Raw genomic sequence first — 23,971 nt, forward strand, 5'->3', positions numbered from 1 at the left:
CTCTGCACTCTAGCTCCGAATCTACCACAGGGGACCGTAAATCCACCCGCAAGATCATCCACGGGAACAAGAAAACCATCACATATCATGCAGCATGTGAGGCAGCACAGGGAAGAGGTGGACAACTTGTCCCAGCAAGGTGCAAGGAACATGGCCTTTCCTGCTTGGAAACTTTCGGAGTCCATGGGGAAAGAAGAGAGGCCCATCTGAATACAACAGGGTCTTTGTACAAATGAGGGGAGCAACAAAGGGTGTGCAGGAAGTAAGAAACAGAAGAGTTAAGCAACCAACAGGTGACTGATAGCTTCTAATTAGAGGAAGAGACGTGGTTACTGCAATAGGAAAATGTTGTAAGTGCTCAATATCATCAAATAGGCTGCGGTTTTGTTAAAAAGTCCATCTTCTCCACGATCTCCCTGGGAGATCTAATACATCTGTGATTGCGATAATGGAACAAGTTTTTTGCGGGTCCGACACTGTGGCACTGATGGAAGCTGGTATCCCTTATCAAAACAATGGTTTGACTTTAGGCTGCTCCTTCTAATACAGCTTCCTGCTTTCTGGCAAGGCAGTGGAGGATGGTTCAATGATTTGAGCCACTGTTAGTTATATGAAAGAGCAGGATGTGGCAGTCATTTGGGAAATGAACCAGCAGTTGGGAGCTGTTTCTGCCTGGCCAATCCACAGACTCAAAAGCAAAAATAAGCAGTTACTATTCTAAATCACTAAACGTCGGTGTGGTCTGTTACACAGCCAAGGTAACTGCTATAGTGCCCGTGGGGGAAGCCTAGCTTCTAGAGCAAACTGTCTTAGCTTCCCTTTTATTACATGAAGTCACACCTCAGCGCCTGGATGAAAGAGCTTCACCCGAAGGTTTTACTCACCATCACTTTTGCCATCTTGTTGAGGGTAAGAGTTGTAGAACATGCCCTTCCCATCATGGGTCCAGGCCATACAGCTGAACTTCACCCTCTCGAGGACATCTGGAAGCTCTTTGGCACCGTCCACTTTCATGAACTTGATCGTCACCCAGTCTGAGCCACTAGCACTCAGACCGTAGGCAAAATATTCACCATCTTCGCTAAACGCATAACCTAGAGGATACAGGAGAGATCGTAGGTGAACACAGCGATGTGGTGCAAGCACTGCCCACTGTCCTCTACGTGACCTGACAAAGCTTTCTACAATGTCTAGAACGCAGAATGGGGCAGTACACAGCACAGGAAACTAAGAGTCAAGGATTTCGGGGGGCTCAGCCTGGTCTTGTGGGAATTACCCTGATAACCCTGGACAAGGTTCCTAACCTCTCTGGTTTTAGTTTGTTCTGTGAGATGAAGTACTGGATTATTTGTCCACTCAGATGCTCTTCCATGTTTAAGTTTTTATTGTTCATTAGTTCAGTGAGAAGCACAATTCCTTTGGGACTTACAGCTTATTTTATTTATACTCTTAAGGGAATAATGGGAGAAAGGAAACGGCTGTTAGACTAATGACTAAATTATGACACATCCCATATAACAGAATTAAATTGCAGCCATTAGGAAATTTGGGGATGCAACCCAAACTACTTAGAATCGCTCTTCACAACTTCATTTTCACTGTGCTACTGCTACTCAGATTCACGTCCATGGGGTCTGATCATCAAGCACTTAAGTAAATAAAGCCCACAGCTCTGAAATGAAGGCTCCTGGCACCCACATTTCAAAAGTGACCCCAAGAAAGCAAAGCAACACTGCTGTCAGATGGATACGCCAGGATCCTACCAGAACATTCTGATCACTGGGGAATATGCTAAACAAATATTTGCATGGCTAGGGCTGGTGATGTGCTTCAACTGACTAAGCTTAGACCTTCAAGCCTAGTGTCAAATATGTGCACCAGTTCCAGTCATGTGTGCTCTAATCGCATCCAGCTGCCTAATTATGCTCTGGGAAAACAGCAGACGATGGCCCAAAGCCTTGGGACCCTGCATCCACACCGTGAAGAAGCTCCTGGCTCCTGCCTTCGAATCAGCTCAGCTCCAGCTGTTGCGACTATTTGAGGAGAGAACCAGTGATGGGAGATCTTTTTCTATGTCTCTCCTTCTCTCTATAAATTTGCCTTTCCAGTAAAAATAAATAAATCTTAAGAATAAAACAAATGGGGGAAGGGGCAGGGTCTTCGAATTGATCTGATACCAGAGGGCCCTTTCCCTCCTGTCTCATGGGTTACAGTGGACTTTTAAGAGTTGCAGTTTCTCAGTTCTGGGTAGACACAAGCATAAGCTAGCATCTTTTATACACAACAGAAGATACTCCGGGGAAATCCTGAGCCAACTTCACTCTGCAATCTAAGGTACCAACTAAGATAAATTTTAAAATGTGCAATTATTCAGCAAAGAACCAAATAACCTAGTTCCTTGTCCTAGAACTTGGCTCACAGTGCAGACCCAGGGTCACATTCCCCACGTCCTGTACAGAGGGTTACCTTGGGACTTATCTGAGGCCTGCTTAGCAACTGCAGCCAAGGAGGATTTCCTTAATTTTACATATACATCTTCAGAGTACAGAATGTGTTCTTTCCTTCAGTTCCGACATGCTAACCATCAACTAGGCTTGAAAACTCCGATATTATTTCCTGTTTGACTGTTGGAACATTTTTACATGGCTTCAGCTTCTTACTCAAGCAACTTTTTTTTTTCGACCATAGCTAGGTGTCAGGGATGTTACAGGAAACAAAAATAGTCAAAATCCTAGCAGACTGCAGAAGTATTTGAAGATAACATGAGTCAAGCGTGAATTCCACTCCAGAGCTGTTGCCTTCCTTGGGGAGGGAAAGGAGGAACGAGATCCTGCGAGTGTCGTAAACATACTGGGCAAAGATGAGCTCTCTAACGCTGCATGCACCTGCTATACCGTGTGGTCCATGCCCTGCCTGGCAATGCACTCCCTTCAGAGCTGCAAGTGAGAGCCCCAGGTCGTGTAGCACTCACCCCGCAAGGCCACTGTGCCATCATCAGACAAGAGGTTGGGATCAAGGAAGACTCTGGCCTCTCCCTCTAAGGAATCCTGAACGTACAATACCCTCTGGTTCTGCAAACCTGTGTTGTAAAAATAAAAATACCTGGAAGACAGAAATGGTCTTTATTTAGCTGAGGAATTTTCAATTTGTAGAGTAATACACATATAAGGAAATCCTTCCCCCACTCCAAACAAGCAAGCAACAATCAAAAGCAAACCAGGCCTTGCCAAAGGCAGGTACACAAAGTACGGGAAAGGCAACCATCTCACTATACCATAGCTTGTAACCTGAACTACTCTAGTATGCATTTACTGCAATCTACCTGGCCTTGAGTGACTAATAAATTAAAACTGATATTCAAATACAGTAGCAACATTTTCTTTTTAAATGAAATAGAAAACATTTTGCCAAGATGAAAGTCTAGCTCACTTCCTTGGCCGCTATCACCTAGGGGAGGAGGTTGCAAGACTACAAATATTTGAGGCTTTGAGGGTCCTGCAATCAGCCCCTCAGCTTGCAGCTGTCGTGCACAGGCAGCCATGCACAACACATAGACAGACAGGCACGGCTGTGTCCCAACTATATTTATAAACAGAGGTTGCAGACACGGTTTGGCCCACGGATTCCACTATCTACACACAAGAGCCTAGGACATTTGATAGTCAATCTGATGGTGGCACCAGAGAGATTGAAAAGAACAAGAGACCATGTTTAAGTGGGTATTCAAACAGGAAGAACAAAGGGAGGTAAATTGAGAGATACCACCTGCCAGCCAGTTTCATTTTAGGTAGCAGAAACGCATTTAATGACACGGTTAAGTGGTAAAAACCAAACATAATTAATAGATGCAACAGTTCTCCATCACTGTCCAAAATCTTCCCATCTCAACAATGATTCACCAGGAGACAAGAGCGATTTTGTTTTCTATTACCTAAATTTCTTTTTTTAAAATTTTTTTCTTGGGCCCGGCACTGATGGCCTAGAGGCTAAAATCCTCACCTTGCATGTGCCCAGATCACATATGGGCATCGGTTCGTATCCTGGTGGCTGAACTTCCATCCAGCTCCCTGCTTGTGGCCTGGGAAAGAAGTCGAAGACAGCCCAAGGCCTTGTGACCCTGCACCCATGTGGGAGACCCGGAAGAAGCTCCTGGCTCCTGGCTTTGGATTGACTCAGCTCCAATTGCTGCGGCCACTTGGGGAGTGAATCAGCTGACAGAAGATCTTTCTCTCTGTCTCTCCTCTTCTCTGTATATCTGACTTTGCAATAAAAAAAATAAATCTTTTTAAAAAGTCCTTTTTCTTAAGGATTTTATTTGTTTTTGTTTGCTTTGAAAGGCAGTGTTAGAGAGGGAGACACACAGAGACAGAAACAGGATCTTCCATTCTCTGGCTGAAGCCAGGAACCAGGAACTCCAGCCTGGTCTCCTACAGGGAGCAGGGATGCAAGTACTTGGACCAATCACCTTCCACCTTGCAGGCACATTAGCAGGGAGCTGAGCCAGAAGCAGAGCATCCAGTCTCAAACCAGTGCTCCTATGAGACGCCAGTGTGGCAGGCGGGGAATCAACCTGCATTTCTTTATACATCATATCTCTATTAAATTCCTTAATCATTATTTTAAGAACCTGACAGCAGTTGGTAGATCAACACATGTTATTTTCATATCCGACACAGAAATAAACTTTAAAAATAGAATTAATTTTATAAACTGACAAGTTATTTATTATCTTATAATCTCAGAAAATATCCTACATAAGGGGCCAGCATGATGGTACAGCCAGCAATGCTACCATCTGGGTGCCGGAGTGTGCCCCAGTTGTACTACCTCTGACCCAACTCCCTGCCAGTGGCCTAGGCACTGGAAGATGGCCCAAGTGGCCCTGCCATCCGTGTGGGAGACTGATGAAGCTCTTGGATTGGAACTGGTCTGGCGCTGGTCATTGCAATCACTCGGGAGTGAACCAGTGAACAAAAGATGCTACTCACTCTGTCTCTCCCTAACTCTTTCCAAAGTAAATCAATCTTTCAATAAATAAATAAAATACCTTCCTTGAAAGTCAAAAGAAGTGATGTAAAAGCAATGGTATGTACCGTTTTCCTTTCTTGAAGTGGCAGCTATACTTGGGATAGTCGTATAGTTCAGTCATTCTCTCCCTGAATAGCGCTCGAACCGGGCACTGCTCGAGAAAAGGCACAGTGATCTTGTTCTGGGCCTCCACAAAAGCCTGTAGAGAAAACCAAAGTGGACAAAGCAAGTCAAATCCAGAACTTTCCAGGCAGAATATTATCCATCAATGTGTATCGGTAGAATCACAATTTTCTCTCGATAAAAATAATGAATGATGCTTATTTGGTAGCAAGTATGAATTCATTCAAGTATTGAAAAGCCCTGAAGAATTCCTTTATATCACCAAATTCACAGATGGAGCAAGAGAGGCTCCGTGGGACTTAGAAACTGCCTAGCTCAAGAGCAGTCATTGTGATATAGGGGTAAAGCCACCTCCTGCAATCCCAGCATATCACATGGGCGCCAGCTCATGTGCCGGGCATTCCACATCTGATCTAGCTCCCTGTTAATGTGCCTGGGAAAACAGTGGAGGAGGGTCCAGTGCCCAAGCCCCTGAATCCTTGTGGGAGACTGAGATGGAATTCGAGGCTGTGGGCTTCAATGTGGACTAGCTCCCAGCACTGTGGCTATTTGGGGAGTGACACAAAGAGGAAAGATTCACATTTGCGCTCCTCCCCCCCCTCTCTTTATCTCTCTCTCTCCAATTAGATAAATAAAAATGTTTTTTTCCCAAAGGGGTGGGAGGCAGTTGTCATGGCATAGCAGGTACTTGCGGCTTACAATGCCAGCATCCCACATGGGTGCCAGTTCGAGTCCTGGTTGCTTCACTTCTGATCCAGTTCTCTGTTAATGGCCTGGTAAAATAGTGCAAAGTGGTCCAAGTGTTTCGGTGTCCCTGCCCCCATGACCCAGAAGCAGCTCCTGGCTTCATCCTGGCGCAGCACTGGCAGCTGTACCCATCTAAGTAGTAAACCAGCGCATGCAAGATCTCAATCTCTCTTTTTGACCTTTTTTTCTTTGTAGGTCCAACTTCCGATAGATAGATAGATAGATAGATAGATAGATAGATAGATAGATAGATAGATAAATAGATAGATAGCTTTTCTTAAAAAAACAAAAAAGCCGCTCATCTAGGAAGTAGGCAAGCACTCCCCACTGCACCTCAAAGGCAGTGGCATGGCTCCATGGCTCAGGTGTTCTGCTGAGCAGTCAGTAAGCCCCAAAAATGTTGCGTTAAAAGGTAGAAGTTGGGGTCTGACACAATACCCTAATGGCTAAATTCTCACCTTGCATGCACCAGGATCCCATATGGGCACCAGTTTGTGTGCTGGCTGCTCCACTTCCCATCCAGTTCCCCACTTGTGGCCTGGGAAAGCAGCACAGGTGGGCCACCTTGGGACCCTGCACCTATGTGGGAGACCCAGAACAAGCTCCTGGCTCCGGGCTTCGGACTCAGCTCAGCTCTAGCCATTGTGGTGACTCGAGTAAACCAGTGGACTGAAGATCTTTCTGTCTCTCCTCCTCTTTGTATATCTGCCTTTCCCTCTACTCCTCTCTGTATATCTGCCTTTCCAATAAAAATAAATCTTTAAAAAAGAGAGAGAGGCATGGATTGGGGGCAGACCAGGCTGAATCAGTTAATGTCATCACTGGAAAATCTGAGCACCAGAACAGAGCAAGGGTCGAGCCAGGTTTGGTTGCGATAAAAACCAGTCCACACTACAGAAAGCCAGGATGAGGTTGTCTGTGCCGGATGTTACTGCAGTGCCCATCCAGCACACGTGAGAACCAGGAAGGGAGGGGACAGAGCCAGCAGGGGAATAAGGGGTGGTTCCCCTGCTGGACAGCTACTCCCACTGGAGAGCATGAACTGGGATGGGGGCAGACCAGACTAAGCTGGACCGATTATTCTTATGGGTGCAACCTACAATTAGAGTGGGCGAGGGTTGTTTGGGCATAGCCGCAGCATCAGCTGGCAGAAGCTGGCACTGGGGGCTAATTCTGTCAAGTTAAACTGCAGAACCACCTGGAAAGTGCACAATCCAGGAGTGAGAGTCCTGGGAGGGAAATAGTGGGTTTCCCCCTCTTGGGTTACCACTCCCACAGGTTGGCACAAAAACTAGGACAGGGGCTGGGGTGGCTAGACAGAGAGGCACTCATCAACACGCGTGAGGGGTTGATTGTTGAGCTGCTTAGATGGATCTAAGCTTCAATGCCATTTACCGTGTACAAGAGCCATGGGGGATGTGGGACAGACTGGACTGGTCTGCTACACATACTGGCAAACCCAGGGTAGGGGCCGGGCCTGGTGGGGGTTATTGCAGATCACTCCAACTAGGCTGCAGCTCCCACTGGTTTATGCAAGGGCCGAGTATGTGCTGTGCAGAACCAGGCTGGACTGCAACACCCATTGGTTCCAGTGGAAGGCGGGGCTGAAAACAGAACCAATCCAGCAACTGCAACCACCAGTTGACCAGGGTGTTGGACTGTGCTGGGCCCTGTACTTGCTGGTACATACAAGAATCTGGCCTGGGGACACCTCAGACGAAGTTTCTTTGGGGATCCCCCCAACTGAAATGCCAGACTCAGAACCCTAACCATGAAGGGACAGAAGATGGAACAAGTTAATCAACCACCTCAGCTATAGGTTGGCAACTAAATACCAGGCAAGTAGAGACGCTATGATGGACAATGTCAATCAGTGGATTTCTCAACGACCTCATTGTATTTGGAGGGGAGAGATTGGCAGCGATTCATAACTGGTGAACTATTGAAACCACTTCAACGAGTATCTCGGAGATGCTCCACATGCGGGTCTTGGGGTGGGTGGGAAATCAGGTGGGGCTTCTCCCTCAATATCCCCCTCTACCTCAGATACATGAAGGAAACAATATGGAAGTAATAGTCTTACCCACTTTCCTGTAGCCCTTGAACCTTTTTACCCAAACTAACTATGTAAACATTGTCAAAATAAAAAAAGAATTTGGGAAAAAAAAAGAGAGAGAGAGATAAAGGTGAAGATGCCTGGGCACCAATTTTACTGACTTGGGTTTTGATTCATTCCCCACAGCCTGACACAGTGTCAATCTCAAGAAAACTATTTCAATCAGCAAATGAGGAATATTTTTCGTTGGAAAGAAGTGGCCCCAAAGACTATCTGCAGTTGTGTCCAAGAAGTGCAAGAGAATCTACCTGCAGGAAGCCAGGAGATCCTGGCAACAAAGGCGGGGAGAAGGGCTACGTTTATAACACAGCAATGCATACAAGCACACCGCATTGATAACTGAGTCATTAGAATCTCCTAATGCCCTAAAAACTTGGCTTCACAATACCTCACATCTGGTCACCAAGAAAAAAACAGGAATAACTTGTATCAGTTTTAAATTCAATATAAAGTTCCATCATGTCTATGAATAGACAATGCATGAGGGGAAAAGGTCAGCGATGAAGAAGGTTGTTATCTTTGAGCAGCAGACTACTTCATTGTCAGGTCTGCTTGTGGATGCATCCCCAAGCTCCAAGGGCCCATGCAGGTTCAAGATCAATTCAAAATGGACACTTGGGTGGGAGGTTGGCCACCACAAGCCACCAGCCTCACTCTGCAGAGCCTGGATTCTGCGCTCAAAGAAGCTGTTCCAAACCCCATCGCTGTTTATCACACCAAACCAGAGTGTGAAGCCTGAATGCGGCGTTCAGCAGCATTCTGAAAGAGGGCCAACTGTAGGAAAATACAGTGTTCCGAGTCACACTTCATTCCAACTGAACACAAAAATGTATCGAGTCTCACAAACACATTCCCAGCAGCCAGGCATCAGCAAACATCACCTTAGCCTTTTTCTTTTTTTAGAGTGTCAGATTTACAGAGTGAAGGAGACACAGAATGATCTTCCATCTGTTGGTTCACTCCCCAATAGCTGCAACAGCCAGAGCTAAGTCGATCCAAAGCCAGGAGCTAGAAGCTTCTTCCAGGTCTCCCATGTGGGCACAGGTGCCAAGGCTTTGGGTCATCTTAGACTGCTTTCCCAGACCACAAGCAGGAAGCTGCAAGGGAAATGGAACAGTCGGGATACAAACTGGCACCTGTCTTCTTAAGGCCCTTAAACAAAAACCTTTTTTAAAAAAAAAAAGAAAAAAAAGAATGGGGGTGCCCAGCGTGGTAGCCTAGTAGCTAAAGTCCTTGCCTCGCATGTGGCAAATCCGACATGTGTGCCAATTCATATCCCAGCAGCCCCACTTACCATCAAGTTCCTTTTTTGTGGCCTGGGAAAGTAGTGAAGGATGGCCCAAAGTCTTGGGACCCTGCACCCGCAAGGGAGACCTGGAAAAAGCTCCTGGCTTCTGGTTTTGGAACAGTTCAGCTCCAGCCATTTCAGCTACTTAGGGATAGAAAATCTTTCTGTCTCTCCTCTCTGTAAATCTACATTTCCAACAAAATAAATAAATCTTAAAAAAAAAAAAAAAAACACCTGCTTCCCATCCAGCTCCCTGCTTGTGGCTTTGGGACCCTGCACCCACATGGGAGACCCAGAAGGGCTCCTGGCTCTGGCTTCAGGTTGGCTCAGCTCCGGCCACTGCGGTCACTTGGGGAATGAATCAATGGACAGAAGATCTTCCTCTCTGTCTCTTCTCCTCTCTAGATATATCTGACTTTGCAATAAAAATAAATCTTAAATAAATAAATTTTAAAAATAGAAGAACAAGGCGACGGGAAGCTAACCTAGATCCATGGGACTTGCAATAAGAAGATTTATAATGCAGCCCCCACCTTGGCCTAAAAAGTACGTCAATGCCACTCCACCTCATTAAGAAGAGCACCAAGGAAGAAGTTGGCTTTTTTGGATAGGAAATCATTGTATATGAGAGGAGCCACAGAGGAAGTATTTACAAAACAGCTCGGTCTCAGCTTCTGATGGAAGGTAACGTCCTGCCTCCTTTACAGACACGGGGATAGGGGCGTGCAGCATTCAAGTCACCTGGGCTAAGTCACAACCGACACTGGAGTTACTGCACTGCAGCCACTCTAGCAGGGACTGGCTGACAACCCAGGGAGAAGGGAGCGGCGGCTGGAATCCCAGGGCTCCTCCCCTGCTTGTGCTCGGCTGGACGGGGTGGCATGGGCATGGACAAGGATTTCCTGAGCGCCTCATCTATGTTGGCACTGATCCTGGCATTGCAGGAGGAGAGGTAAGGAGTCTTCTAGGACAAACTCGTTGCTCTCTCAGAGCTCACACCCCATTGGAAGAGACAAAAAAACAAGCCAGCAGGATACAGAGGGCCTAAGGCCATGCCCGCACAGAATCATCAGTGCGGAAGGCTGCGGCTTGAATGACCATTTACAAACCTGAACTGTTTGCTACTCATCCACGATGAGATGAGCACAGACACCCACAGCAAACGTAGAAAACCTTCACAGCAATTTGACAAAATCCTGGTATCTGTGTTATATAAAGAGTCTCTTAAGAAGTTCATCCAAAATGAATTTTATGGGGAAGAAAAAAAGCATGCATAGAATTCTTTTTTTTTTTTTTTGCACCTACATATGCATCTTTTAATTCTGTCTCTGCACGAATTTTACCAAACAGCCTTGCAATTTACAAAATGCCAATTCTGATGGTTTGGACCTTTACAAAGCAAACATTGAAAATATACGCCGGAAGCACTAGGGAAGGAGGTTCTCTTAATCAGGCAGGTGGCCAGCAAGGCCCTTCTGAGCTTCTGAACTGAGGGCCCAGAACTGAGAGTAGGCAGCTAGCAAGGTGTGCCAGCTCTAGGCAGGGCCAACAGCAGGTGGGAGAGCTCAGGCAGAAGGAGGGCCAGGGCAGTCATGAAGAGTGAGGTGGTCAGTGAGGCTGGGAATGAGTGAGAGAGGCACTGGTGGAGGACTTAAGACCAGTGGGGAGCTACACCACCTGGCAAGCTAGCTGCTGGGCAAATAGGAAGGTTCACTCTTGCCTCACAGAAAAAGAAGTCACAGCTGAGTAAGGAGACGAATGATTTGGCTGCTTTTCGTTTCTTTTTTGCTTTGCTGGAAGGACAGTTACGTAAAGAGAACGAGACACAAAAGAGAGGAAGATCTTCCATCTGCTGGTTCACTCCCCAGGTAGCCACAACCGCTGGAGCTGAGCCAATCTGGAGCCACGAGCCGGGAGCCTCCTCCAGGTCTCCCATACAAGTGCAGGGTCTCAAGGCTTTGGGCTGTCCTCAGCTGCTTTCCCAGGCAGAGAGCTGGATTGGGAAGTGGAGCAGCTGGGACACAAACTAGTGCCCATATGGGATCCTGGTACATGCAAGGCATGAACTTTATCCACTAGGCTAACATGCCAGGTCCTTGACCGTTTTTTTTTTTTTAAGAGTATTCCTGCTTTGCATGGGGAACAGACTATAAGTGGGCATAAATGAGACTGGGGCAGTGTGGTGTGGAGAAAGGCTCTACAGGAGGAGGAGGAGGCTGCAGGTTGAAGGCTGTCTTCCAGAGGGGCCTCATGGAAGTGCTCCCAGGAGTCCAAATCCTAAGTAGGGTCCCCTCCCGCCCCATTCCTCCTGGGTCCCCATGTTGAGGGTCCCAGCAGATCCCTCCCCTGCCACTGAGAAGGCACACTGAAGACAGCAGTCCCCCAATCCTCCTGTGGTAGGCTCTACTCAATTCCACGGTGGCTCCCAGGGTCATGGCTGCTCAAGAGACCTCTCACCTATGGTCTTCAGAAAGGCAGGATTGAGGTCTGCACTTCACAACCCTTTGCTTCCCTTTGCATGTCTCATTGCATCCACTTCCAAAGCATCCACTTTCCCAAAGGCAGAAGCATTGACTTTTCTTAAGCAGAATTTTCACAAATCTGTTACACCAGACACAGTAATGTCACTAGAGTAAGCACACCGAATGTCACCTCTTAGCTTCCCCAGAGTAACCTTTAAACACCGCACACCTTCCAAGACACATGACCTGATGCAAAGCCATTGTTGAAATATCTAAAGTCTCAAGTTCTTTAAGAACCTACGTTTCCACAGCTTGGATCCATCCTGTTCACAAAGGCAATAGAGCAAATGTTCTGCAAAGGCCACCTCCTTGCATTCTGAGGTCCACAGAAGGCTAGGAATATTTTTGATGCTTATCAGGAAAAACAGCTGCCTGGTTGGTAATGCATTTAAGCATTTCTGGCTTCTTAATCTAAAATCTGGAACAAGTTCAGGGGAAAAACGGCAAGGATAAAAAGCAAGATGGGAAAAATTGGTGATAAAGGTGCGGAGAGATAGGTCAAGTTTTCTGTTCCCCGAGGAGTGCCAGCAGCCACCGCCCCACTCCAGAGTCCATTAAAATGACAGAAGCATGATAGCCCAGGGATGCCACAGCCAGCTGAGCCTATGAAGACCTTAGGATTCAAATCTCTGGAGGAATCTGAACACATGTGTCTGGCAATGACAGCAGCTGCTCCAAACTGAGAAATCCTACTCCTGCCTCCTGTGGCAGGGGGTGCACAAGCCAAGTTTCACTTAAAACTGGTGACTCAGGTTCTAGACAGCTGCCCCACAACACTGTCTGTGGTTAGCAATCCTGTATCATGCACCCCCATGTTTGCCACAAATGCAGATCTCACTTTTAACGCTCTTGCTACAATGAAAAGCAAACTAGCTCATCAACTCCCCGGCCAAGGCAGCTCAGCCTGGGAGCTGGAGATGCCTTCTGTTTGCTTTCCAAAAGAATGGTTTCACATTATCCTCATCTGTGCTGTATTCGAATACATCAAATCCTCAAGGCCCACAGCACAGATCAGGCACAGCAAAACAAGCACTTTGATTCCACTCACATGGGAAAATCCGAGAGTTGAACCCACAAGAAGCAAAGGGTAAAAAAAGCGCTATGCGAGTGCGATGGAGGGTCCTTAGGAGATATTGGCTAAAGGCTGGTGATTAAGTTGAAGAAGTTCAGGAATTCTAACATACACCACAGTGACTACAATCAGTAAGAATAGATTGCATACTTGACAGCTGCTGAGTACACTTTTATAAAAAGCATGAGAGGATACATATGCTAAGTAGCTTAATTTCACCATTTCCACATCAGATTTATAGATCAAAACATGTTGCAAGCCACAGATATAGATATATACAATTTCTACTTGCCAATTTTGGAAGACAGAGGTGGGCTCAATTTCTCTAAATAATAATTCTGGTCTTTCTAAAGGAAATATTAATAAAACGCAGCTCACTGAAGCTTGAGTCCTTTTCTACGGACAAGAGTTAACAAAGAGGAATAGGCATGCTGCCACTGGGCAGTGCAACACGGAGATGAACTAGCTCAGAGGTTAAGTGCTGCAGGTGAAGAGCAGGGGGCCTCTCCTGCCTGTCAGCCTGGCACAGGTGAGGTCTGCAGCCAGTCAAGAGCAGCAGGGACTTGCAGACAGGAGATGGGGCTGTGGCAGGTGTTATCAACCTCCTCGCTTCCCCATACGGCACTGCCTACAGCCCACCGGCTCAGAGGAGTTTGTTACAACCTACCCTCCACGCTCATTCCTTCTGCACTGTCAGCTACAGTCAACTGCAGAGCAGAAATATTGGGGGCGGGGTGGAATGTACCTGCACTAAAGATGTGGGCAGTTTTTCTTGTCAACATTGCCCGAACAATGCAGTGGGAAAATTATTCATGGCGTCTATACTGTATTAGGTACCATAAGTCAATGAGAAGTCACTTGAAAGAACGCAGAGGATATGCCTGGGTTATATGCAAATCCTACAGCACAGCTGGGGACTGGATAACAATTTCCATGTCCTACAATGGCCCAAGTCTTTGTCTCAGGATAAACGGTTGGTGGGTTAAGTGAAGGCCTGATCCAATTTTTGTGCCTGAGGGTGGAGCGCCTGAACTGGCTAAGATGGTTGACATGAACATGGACAGAGGCACCTGGAGTGAAGGAAGAACATGCTCCCTCTTGTCAGCTTCCTGATGTGCATGCCACGTGGCCCGGCTTCTACACGCTCTACACCATCCACATCAGCTGCCCAACAGCATCGCTTGGTCTTACACTGTGAATCCCCAAACCTGTGAGCGGAAATCAACTCCTTCCTTCCTGAATGGCCCATCTCAGGCACTCGTTAAAAAGGAACCAGAGCTTGAACAACCGCAGACTTTGGGGGTGATACCAGGGTTCCTAATGCGCCTGACAGATAACACTAAGGAACAACCACAAGGACCAGATTAAGCCACTACCAGGGGGTTTTTGAAGAGAGCAGGGGAGGGGTGTCCCAGCAAGACCTGACAGGTGGCCTCAATCCCATGCAAGCGAGAGCCTCCTGGAGGCTGTGGAAAGGCACGCGTGGGTCCACTCCCATGTTAGCAAAACTTAGCAACTCTCAGGGGACAGAGACCCTCAGGGAAAAGCAGCCAAGGAGTACACCGCTCAACCCTGAGGCTGCACCACTTACGATGGAAGGACAGGCAGAGAACCTCAGAAGCAGGCAGGCCAAACAGAACCAGATGCACCTGCTTTCCAGGAGGCACATTTAGAAATGGAAACTAAAGGAGTGGAATAATGCATTTTCAAAGGCTAATTTTAGAATTCTATTGGGGGGAAAAAAAAAAAAAGCTGCCTCTCAACTTGCAGGACTCATGGGATGTTAAATGAGCAATACTTCAGACAACTGAAGAACATTCAACTCCAAGAAGAAAAAGCTTGTCATACCACAGAGTCTGCAACTAAAGACTAGGGGCGTGGCTGACATGATTGGTGAGGGCCCTAAGCCCCTCAGTTGGAGAACTCACAGTAGGCTCCTAGGGTCATGGCCAACCGAAGTCTAGGTCTCCTCCCACCTTCTTGGCCTGCCTTGAAACGGCAAATCAACTTGTGCACACACTAGGACTCAGAAACCTTTACTTCAACCTCAGACTGAAGCCTTGCTTTCAACAGTTGGAGCCCATTCATTCCTGAAATTTTAACCTCTCCTGGCTCAGTTCTCTGATACATACTCTACTGACAAGAAACCTGACAGGAGAGGTGATAAAGGCTGGCATGGTGGCACAGTAAACTAATCCTCAGCTTGTGGCACTAGCATACAGGTGCCAGTTCGTGTCCCCACTGTTCCACTTCTGATCCAGCTTTCTGCTTATGGCCTGGGAAAGCAGTAGAGGATGGCCCAAACCTTGGGACCCTGCACCCATGTGGGAAACCCAGAAGAAGTTCCTGGCTCCCAACTTCAGATCAGCTCAGCTCTGTCTGTTGCAGCTGTTTGGGAGGTGAATCATTGGATGAAAGGCACCTTTCTCAGTCTCATTTCTTCTCTCTGTAAAATCTGCCTTTCAAATAAAAATAATCTTTAAAAAAGAGTCTGGTACAATAGCTTAGTAGCTAAATCCTCGCCTTGCATAAGCCAGGATACCATATGGACGCCGGTTCATGTCCTGACTGCTCCACTTCCATTCTAACTCCCTGCTTGCCTGCTTGTGGCCTGGGCCTTGGGACCCTGCACCCATCGTGGAGACCTGGAAGAAGCTCCCACCTTTTGGCTTCAGATCAGCTCAACTCTGGCTGTTGCGGCCACATGGGGAGTGAACCAGTGGATGGAACATCTTTCTCTCCGTCTCTCCTCCTCTCTGTAGATCTGCTTTTCCAATAAGTAAATAAATAAAATCTAAAAAGTGTTTTAAAAAAAAAGGAGAGATGCTTTACATACCTCAAATCCAAACCTATCTCTACAGAAATTAAACACATGCACATATTCACCTTGGAATAACTATCAACAAGGAAATGCAAACGACGAAGCTATTTAGAAACCAAGAAAAGTAAGAATAGTACATACTGAAGTTCACAGGTGGCTTAAAAAGAAATATTGGCTGTGGTACCTCTGGGAGGGAGGGAAGGAGGGAGGGAGCACTCACAGAGCTGGGGAGGGGACCTTTCTTGCCGTATCAGAGCACCTGTCTCCGGATCCAGGGCTGGGCACCATATCCAGGCAGGACGAGGCCGCAGCAGATGGAGTCACACCCATTTGATAGCGGGCCAGCTCGCTGAGCCCTGCAGTACCAAATTCAGGAGCGTGCAGAGAAAAGCTGAGGGCGAGTGCCCTGCTTGGGCACGGCATATCCTGAAGTGACCATACGGTGATGAGGAGGGACACCGGGCGGGGGGCTGCCCTGCATTCACATAATAGGGCCAGCTATGGAAAGTGGCAGTTATGTCCTCAGGCAGTCTGAAGTCTCCCCTCCTTCCCCGACCTAGCTCATCTCCGCCAATTGTATATCCTCGGTCAGGAGCCGGGTACTAGCATTCCTCCTCAGTCTGCCTCTGCTGTAATAATTTATAATATCATAAATTATAATTGTTATCATTTTCACAAACAGAGCAGACCCACCAGTGCTTATCCACACAAAGCAGTCCACAAAGCTAAACGATCAGGATCCTTTTTCTGGGACAGATATGAACACTGGAAGATGGAAGTTATCTTTGGCGTCGGCATTGTGGCATAGTGCGTTAAGCTGCTGCCTCAGATGCCAGCACTCCCCTGAGTGCTGTCTTGAGTCCTGGCTGCTCCAGTTCCGACCCAACTAATGTACTTGGGAAAACAGTGGGAAATGGCCCAAGAACTTAGCTCTCTGCTACCAAATGAGAGACCCAGAAGAAATCTCCAGGCTCCTAGCTTTGGCCTGGCCAACCCTGGCTGTTGTCTGGAGAACACACCAGTGGGTGGAAGATCTACCTCTTTCCCTCTGACCTCTGCCTTTCAAGTAAATAATACATCTTAAAAAAAAAATATTCTCTAAACTTATGGCATTTGAAATTGTAATGACTATGACACAGGATAAGAAGCGTCTAGAAAATAAAATGAACAGAGAAAAGTGGGTCACTTGCCATATACGGACAGACAAGTTTTAATGACACCTGGCATCCGGCTGTGCTAAAACCACACACACACGCTGTATTCCAGCATGCGAGTCACGAAGCTCCTCTTTTTGACAGGAGGTCAGCTTCAGGCAGCACTGAGCAGAGACCTAACACGGCTCCTGAAAAAGGCCTTGGCTTTCTAATAAGCAAGGCGAGACTGCCTACAAACAGGTGGGTAGAGCAGGAGTTGGCCAGTGGCTGGTGCGAAGCCTGCCAAAGGCACCTATACTACATATGTGTCACCATTAAATCAGAAAGTGAAATGAAACTAAGCATGCATAAAGCATTACAATGTTTTAAACAAAAAAGTCAAATGAACTAGATAATTAATAGTATTAACAAAGATGTCACAGAAGTACTTTTAGATTTAGTTTTTTTATTTTATTTTTTAGCTGTACAGAGAGGAGAGACATAGTGAGATCATCTGTCCACCGATTCACTCCCCAAGTGGCCACAGCGGCTGGAGCTAAGCTGATTCGAAACCAGAATCTTCCTTTGGGTCTCCCATGCAGATGCACAGTCCCACCCAACACTTTGGGCCATCCTCTGCTGCTTTCCCAGGCTACAAGCAGAGAGCTGAATGGGAAACGGAGCAGCCAGGACATGATCCGGCACCAATACAAGATCCCAATAGATGCAAGGAGGGGACTGAGCCTAAGCTATTGCGCCAGCCCAATAATTACTTTTCAAAAAAAGAAAAAAAAAATGCACCATTGCTCTGGCTAAACCAGCCAAGTCTGAGGCAGACAAGTCACACGTACTTGGAAATCAAAACGGTAAACAAATATAGCCAAAGGCAGAAGAAAATCCCTGTAAGGGAACAATATACATTACATCATGCTAATAAATTTTAGTTTAGCATTGCAAAATATTTTAGCTAGCAATTATACAAATTTATGAGGTAGAGTGTGATGTTTCCATCCAGGTACACAACACATACCAATAGGATCGGCTTCTGTTTTTTTAATAACAATAACTGCATATATTTTACAAGCTATCATGTGACATTTCAATCCACAAACACAATGTGTCCCAAATGAACACATTAGGGTCAACACGTCCCTTCCTCCCTGATATTATTTCATGATCGGAGCTTTGGAGTTGCTTCTATTTGCTTCTAAAAACATATTAAGCTATCATGAAGCACATTAAGCTGTGCAATGCTAGAGTTTTATTCCTTTGCTCTGATTTTAGTACCCATTAGATTTCAGTAGAATGCACACCTTTCTAAGAAATGTATATGACAACAGCGAATCCAAAAAGAAAAAGACTGACCAGAGTCAGAACAAAAGAGGATGGTGGGAGAGAGCACCCAGTTAGCTCTAAAGATCTGGTCTTTCCAGGAATGATGGCGCAGTAATTCTATGCCTTTTAAAGTGCTGAGCAATAAGCACAATGGTGGCATTTTTGAGTATTTGCTGTACTCTGTGCTCAAGGACTGAAAAACTGCATCATTCAAAATTCACAACTCTAGAAGGTTGGTTTTCTCCAAATTGCAACTCAGAAAAATCAATGTCTAGAAACTCAAAATACAGCCAAGGTGGTACATCTAATTAAGATTGAAACATGTCCTGCACCCTGTCTTCATGACTGCCTTCCAAGAAATGAGCAAGTTCTAAGATCTTCACAAGGCCTTTTTTAGCTGCTGGAGGGCATTTCGGTAGAAACAACAAGTCTAGAAGAAGGAAGACAAAGGCTCAGTGGCAACAGGTGCCTGGCCCGGGGCAAGACTGTCTGGGGTAGAAGCAGAGCTCTAGACAATTACAGTCACATGCTGTGTAATGATGTTTCAGTCCAAGACTGCAGATGCCACAGTCCCATAAACTCTGTCACCTCGTGATGTCTTAGTTGCTGCAGCTCTTGTTGATACACTCCGTGATGGACATCAACTAACAGCGCACTTCTTAGAACATTCCTCTGGAAGTGATGTGATGGCCCACGGATGGTAACAGCTGACTTACATGGTCAGAACCTCCAAGAGAATCCCAGAAGTCATTCTTTAAAAGCTTAATTTATTTTACTTAAACCATGAAGAGACAGAGAAAGGTTTGTTACCAGCTAGTTCACTATCCAAATGCCTGCAACAGCCACTGCTAAACCAGATCAAAGATAGAAGCCCAGGACTTCACCCAGGTCTGGTAGGTGGCAGAGATCCAAGTACTCAGTCCTCACCTGCTGCCTCCCAAGGCAAGCATTAGCAAGAACTAAGGTCTGGGAACTCAGACCTTTCACATGGGATGCAGGCATTTCAAGAGGCCACCTCACTGCTGTACCAAATACCACCCAGGAGTCTTCATTATGACATGTGCCATCATTTTCCTCAGTAAAGTAAAACAGAATCCAAACCACTGTCTCTTTAATTTGCAAAGACACAGTCAACAATAACAAGGCACCAACTCAAACTTCGACCCCTACCTGGGAGTTACCAAAAATGGGCCCTAGAAACCAAAGATTATTACCATTTGTGAATGTCTAAATATTTTCTAGAGTAGCTTCCCCAAGCTTCCTGCATCCTAAGAATTGTCTGGTGGGTGGGGTAGGATCACAGATTTCTACTGAAACCTGATCCTCCAGAAGTGGAGCTCAGGCCCCTGTGTCTTCACTGGTGTCCCTGGTGACTTTGTTAAGTGAAGAAGTTCTCTCTGGGGCCTGGCAGAATAGAATGCAAACTGGTTTTCTCTGCACCTAAGCATGGAGAAATAACGGAAAGGATACATGTGTGTGTTTGTGGAAGAAGTCAGCATCATCTTAGTTCTTTAGTTGCTTGTTCTTAAGTTCCAGAAATACTGCAATGTGATGTCAGTATTTTTCATAGAAAAAGCATGAACTGCTGACTTGAACGCTTAGTAGCTTAGCTGTGGGCAAAGACTGCAGTATGTGGAAGGCACAGACACTTGGAGCACCTCATCAGTGGTTTGGGGCACGTTCTTCTGCAATGGGGCTAGGGTCCTAGCCTCTGCTCAAGATACGTGGTTCAGCTTCCTCTCAGCACTTGCCCCCCAGCAGGTTCATGTGCATGAACTTGGCCATCTCCAATCTCTGGACCTCCCAGGCAGACGTAAGTCCCATCCTGGCACAGACCAAGGCCTACAAATTCTACGTATGATAGCATATCTGCACTCATTTGATCTCCCTCCTGGCACCACGGGCATGCAGGTTAACTTAGGACAAAAGAGGAAAAGGAAAGGAAGGGGCTGGGAATGGAGCAAGAGGCAGACAGGAGGGAGAACGAGACCAGCAGGCCACATGGCATCTGAGCAGCCAGCGCCCCTAGTGCTTCTTAAACACCGTCTATTCCAAGTGGGACAGAGAAAGGCCGTGGGACTGTCCTGCCACTCCAGACACCTGAGAGGATGACTATGACCCCTCCCAGAGCTCTTCTGGTACTGCCACAGCACAGCTGAGGGAACAGCACCTGCCAACCAAGATCACTCTCCCGGAATGTGGTCACTTGAACAAGGGACAGACACATCGGAGGACTGCAGATCATGGATGCAATTAGCAGCCTCTGATTAAAAACTGGCAATCCCCAACTCCACTTCCATCAGCACCTGGGTGCTGCTGATTCCAAGCCTGGCCCTTGCTCCATCGCAAGAGCTGTCCTCACGCCCTTTGCCATCGGTTCCCTCTTAAGCTAAATCGGCCAGGATGAATTTCTGTAGTTTGAACAAAAAAAAAAAAAAAAAAGGAATGCAGCTAGGGGACGGAGATGGGAAAAGAAAAGTGTAAGTCTTATTTACAAGCAAGGGAGTGGCCTGGGACCAGCAGCTTCCTTGTACTTTTGTTAATGAGTGCAGCCAAGATCAAAAGGAAGTTGTTCCCTAAACATGTATTTCAAGTGTGGAGATATGAGAAGGATATTTTACAAACTGTAATTTCACGGGAGGTTATGAACCATTTATGACCCAAGACGCTCTCAGGGCTGTAAGAATACGTGGTATTCTATCTACAGATTACAGTCTCCATCCATCAAAGCAGGAATGACGTCAAGCTGCAATTCTGAACCCAGATCCTCACATGCATGCAATGTTCAGAAATAGGTGGGAGAGCATTTCCCGAGCCTGCCCTGCCATAGAGCCTCGCAAGGAGCCAATTAGAAGGGATGCTACCAAGCAGCTCTGAAGTGCTCTGTCCTAGTTTCATCGCCACAACTTAGCACAGAGACCATGCTTACAGCTCACAGGTCCACTGGAAAAAAAGGAAGAAAAAGAAAAGTAATGCTCGTAATCTCTTGCTTTGTCAAAAACTCAGAATCCAAAAAGAAAACCTGCCTTAGTTTTGTGGATGAATATTGAAAAGAGGTAGGAGCTCTGAAGCTCCACCTTGTGCTTCAGCAATCAGGGCACAAGGAGAAGGTCTGTAGCCCCCTACCTAAAAGTAGCAATGCCCCAGGGGCATCACACCCTCACCAGTGCAGAGTTCTGTTTCTTGGCTGGGTACATAACGTGAATTTTCACCTAAGGTTTCTAACACCTCAGAGCTAAATGAATGAATAGGGCTTTACTCTTTTTCCTGCTTAAGAATCCCAGAAGAGGCAGCTGGCTGCGAGGAAGGAAGACAAGGAAACAGGAGACCGGGGGCTACAACTTCTACGAAGCATCCCGCTAGAGCTGAAATGTTGGATAGCTCACAGGAGGAAGGAACTCTCCACCAGGAGGCCATTCCCAGGCTGTGTGATTTCCCAAGACCATCAGAAACCAAAGCCAGTCCCTGACCTTCTAAGGACTGAGTCTTCTCTTTCCCAACAGCAAGCTTTAGCTGCGCTAGCTCAGCTCACAGATAAACAGCTAGCCTTTGTGGTGCTGCAAGTTCTAGCAGCCAGCTGCTTCTTTCACGTTCTTCTTCAGCCCCACAAGGATGCCTTCGGTGGCCTGAGGAGGATGCAATCAGAAGCAACCAGGCAAAGGAATCCCTATTCAACCAGCTCCTTCCAAGTCCTTCCTGAGGTTGGCTGCCATTCCACGCTAGGGCAAACACAGGGTCCAGACAGAATCGGGCCAGACTAATATCAGAAGAAAGCAAAAACTCTTCATGCCAGATGCTCTAAGGTTAAAGAAAAGCAAGAAGTGTGCTCATGTAAGCCTCCACCTGTAGCACCAGCATCCCCTAGGAGTGCCAGTTTGAATCCAGAAGCTCCACTTTGGAACCAGCGCTCTCTTATGGCCTGGAAAAGCAGTGGAGGATGGCTCAAGTCCTCAGGGTCTTGCACCTATATGGGAGAACCAGAAGAAACTTCTGGCTCCTGGCTTTGGATCTGTTCACTTCCACCTATTGTGGCCATTTGGGGAATGAACCAATGGATAGCAGATTTCTGTCTCTGAAACTCCGCCTTTCCAATAAAAATAAATCTTAATAACAGAAGCAAATGTCCTAGCTATAACAGTATATTACACAAGAACAGCCTTTAGAAAATGATCGTTAAAAAAAGGAAAAAAGAGAAGTAAGCAAACCAACCAAAAACAAATCAATACTGATTTCAGATAGCGAAAGAATGGCAGCAGGGAAAGCAGGCGTCTCCCTATTTCCGTTACATTACAAATTCTATACAGAAATCCAAAGACACTGAACTATCCTAGAGATTACCACAAGTCCTTCAAGATTCAAATCTTGGCCCGACCACAGTAGCCTAGTGGCTAAAGTCCTCACTTTGCAAGCGATGGGATCCCATACTGGCCCTGGTTCTAATTCCAGAGGCCCCGCTTCTATCCAGCTCCTGCTTGTGGCCTGGGAAAGCAGACGAGGGTGGACCAAAGCCTTGGGACCCTGCGCCCGTGTGGGAGACCCAGAAAAAGCTCCTGGTTCCTGGCTTCAAATCGGCTCAGCTCTAGCTGTTGCAGCCACTTGGGGAGTGAATTATCAGATGGAAGATCTTCCTCTCTGTCTCTCCTCCTCTCTGTATATTTGACTTTCCAATAAAAATAAAAATAAGAAATAAAAAGATTTAATGTTAGGGCAGGCACTGCGGTGCAGTGAGTTAAGCCACAGCTTGAGAGGCTCACATCTCATATTTCAATGCCTGGTTTAAGTTCCAGGCGTTAGGAAACCTGAAAATGTGCTTCTGATACTTCTCCCTTCTAAAGTGTCTGGGCTCCTGTCACCCACGAGAGTCCTGGAGAGAGTTGCTGCTTCCTGATGCTGGCCTGGCCCGGCACCGGGTTGTTGTAGCCACTGAGGGAATGAGTCAGCAGATGGAAGATCTTTATTCTCACTGTCACCTGCCTTCCAAACAAACAAACCTTTAAAAGAAAATTCCATCTTACCTGCAAAGCAATGCAACAGTGCTGGGATGGGGGAAGACGCTGCCTTCCAGGTTTCTCACCCTGCAAGACTAGAGGAATTCTACTCACTCTACTTTTCACAGCCTCTCTGCAGCAGGGTAAAGGGGATGAGGCCTTAGCATAGATTCCCTGGATCGTCTTGGGAAAAAAAACCTAAGTTTACCATCTGTGTAGGAAGGAACAAACATGCCCTCTGTTAAGAGTTCTCCTTTTAGGGTCCACAGAGGAAAGGGAGCTATCATTCTTCTCACTGCCCAGGGAAATTCGTTCTCGTTCTCTCTCTCTCTGTCTCTCACACACACCGTTATTACATATACATGCACAGCTCATGTTCATGGGAATACCGCAAAACAATTTCCGTAAAAAACAAACTTGAAAATTAATTACACAGCGGCTGTCCCTTGAAAGACAAATTCTTTCTCTCCTTCAGTAACAACTGAACTTGAGGGTGGAGACATAGTAAGAGAGAGGAGGCACAGCTTTTAGTCTAACTGCTAGCTTTTGTGGCTTTTGTGTTCACTGAGTCAAGGTCTACTGCCCGTGACCTGAGGCTCAGCTTCCAGCCACACATAAGGAACTTGACCGTGACTTGGCTGGAGGGTCTGGAGAGATAAGCATTTATAAGAATACTGTCCAGACATCCCCTCTACCTTCCCCCTTTTCTAATACTATTTAGGCCTATAAGTTCCCCAATAAACGGATATCCCTCGCCAGATGGTGAGGAAGCTCCCTGGCAAAGATGCCTTGGAGAGC

At 46.6% G+C, this 23,971-nt stretch overlaps 1 protein-coding gene across 1 annotated transcript in view; it reads right to left on the reverse strand.

Moving 5' to 3' along the window:
* Positions 1–23,971, reverse strand: part of LOC121158785 (prolyl endopeptidase) — a 119,829-nt gene that overhangs the window by 84,811 nt on the left and 11,047 nt on the right. Inside the window, exons 3-5 of the mRNA XM_040983833.1 lie at positions 5,094–5,227; positions 2,972–3,102; positions 885–1,094 (exon numbers count right to left, since the gene is read on the reverse strand). Of these exons, the coding sequence (XP_040839767.1) occupies positions 885–1,094; positions 2,972–3,102; positions 5,094–5,227 (475 nt within the window). The remainder of the gene's footprint in view (positions 1–884; positions 1,095–2,971; positions 3,103–5,093; positions 5,228–23,971) is intronic.

This window comes from Ochotona curzoniae, unplaced genomic scaffold, assembly GCF_017591425.1.
Source record: "Ochotona curzoniae isolate NIBS_2020 unplaced genomic scaffold, NIBS_Ocur_1.0 contig_3819, whole genome shotgun sequence".
NCBI lineage: Eukaryota > Metazoa > Chordata > Mammalia > Lagomorpha > Ochotonidae > Ochotona > Ochotona curzoniae.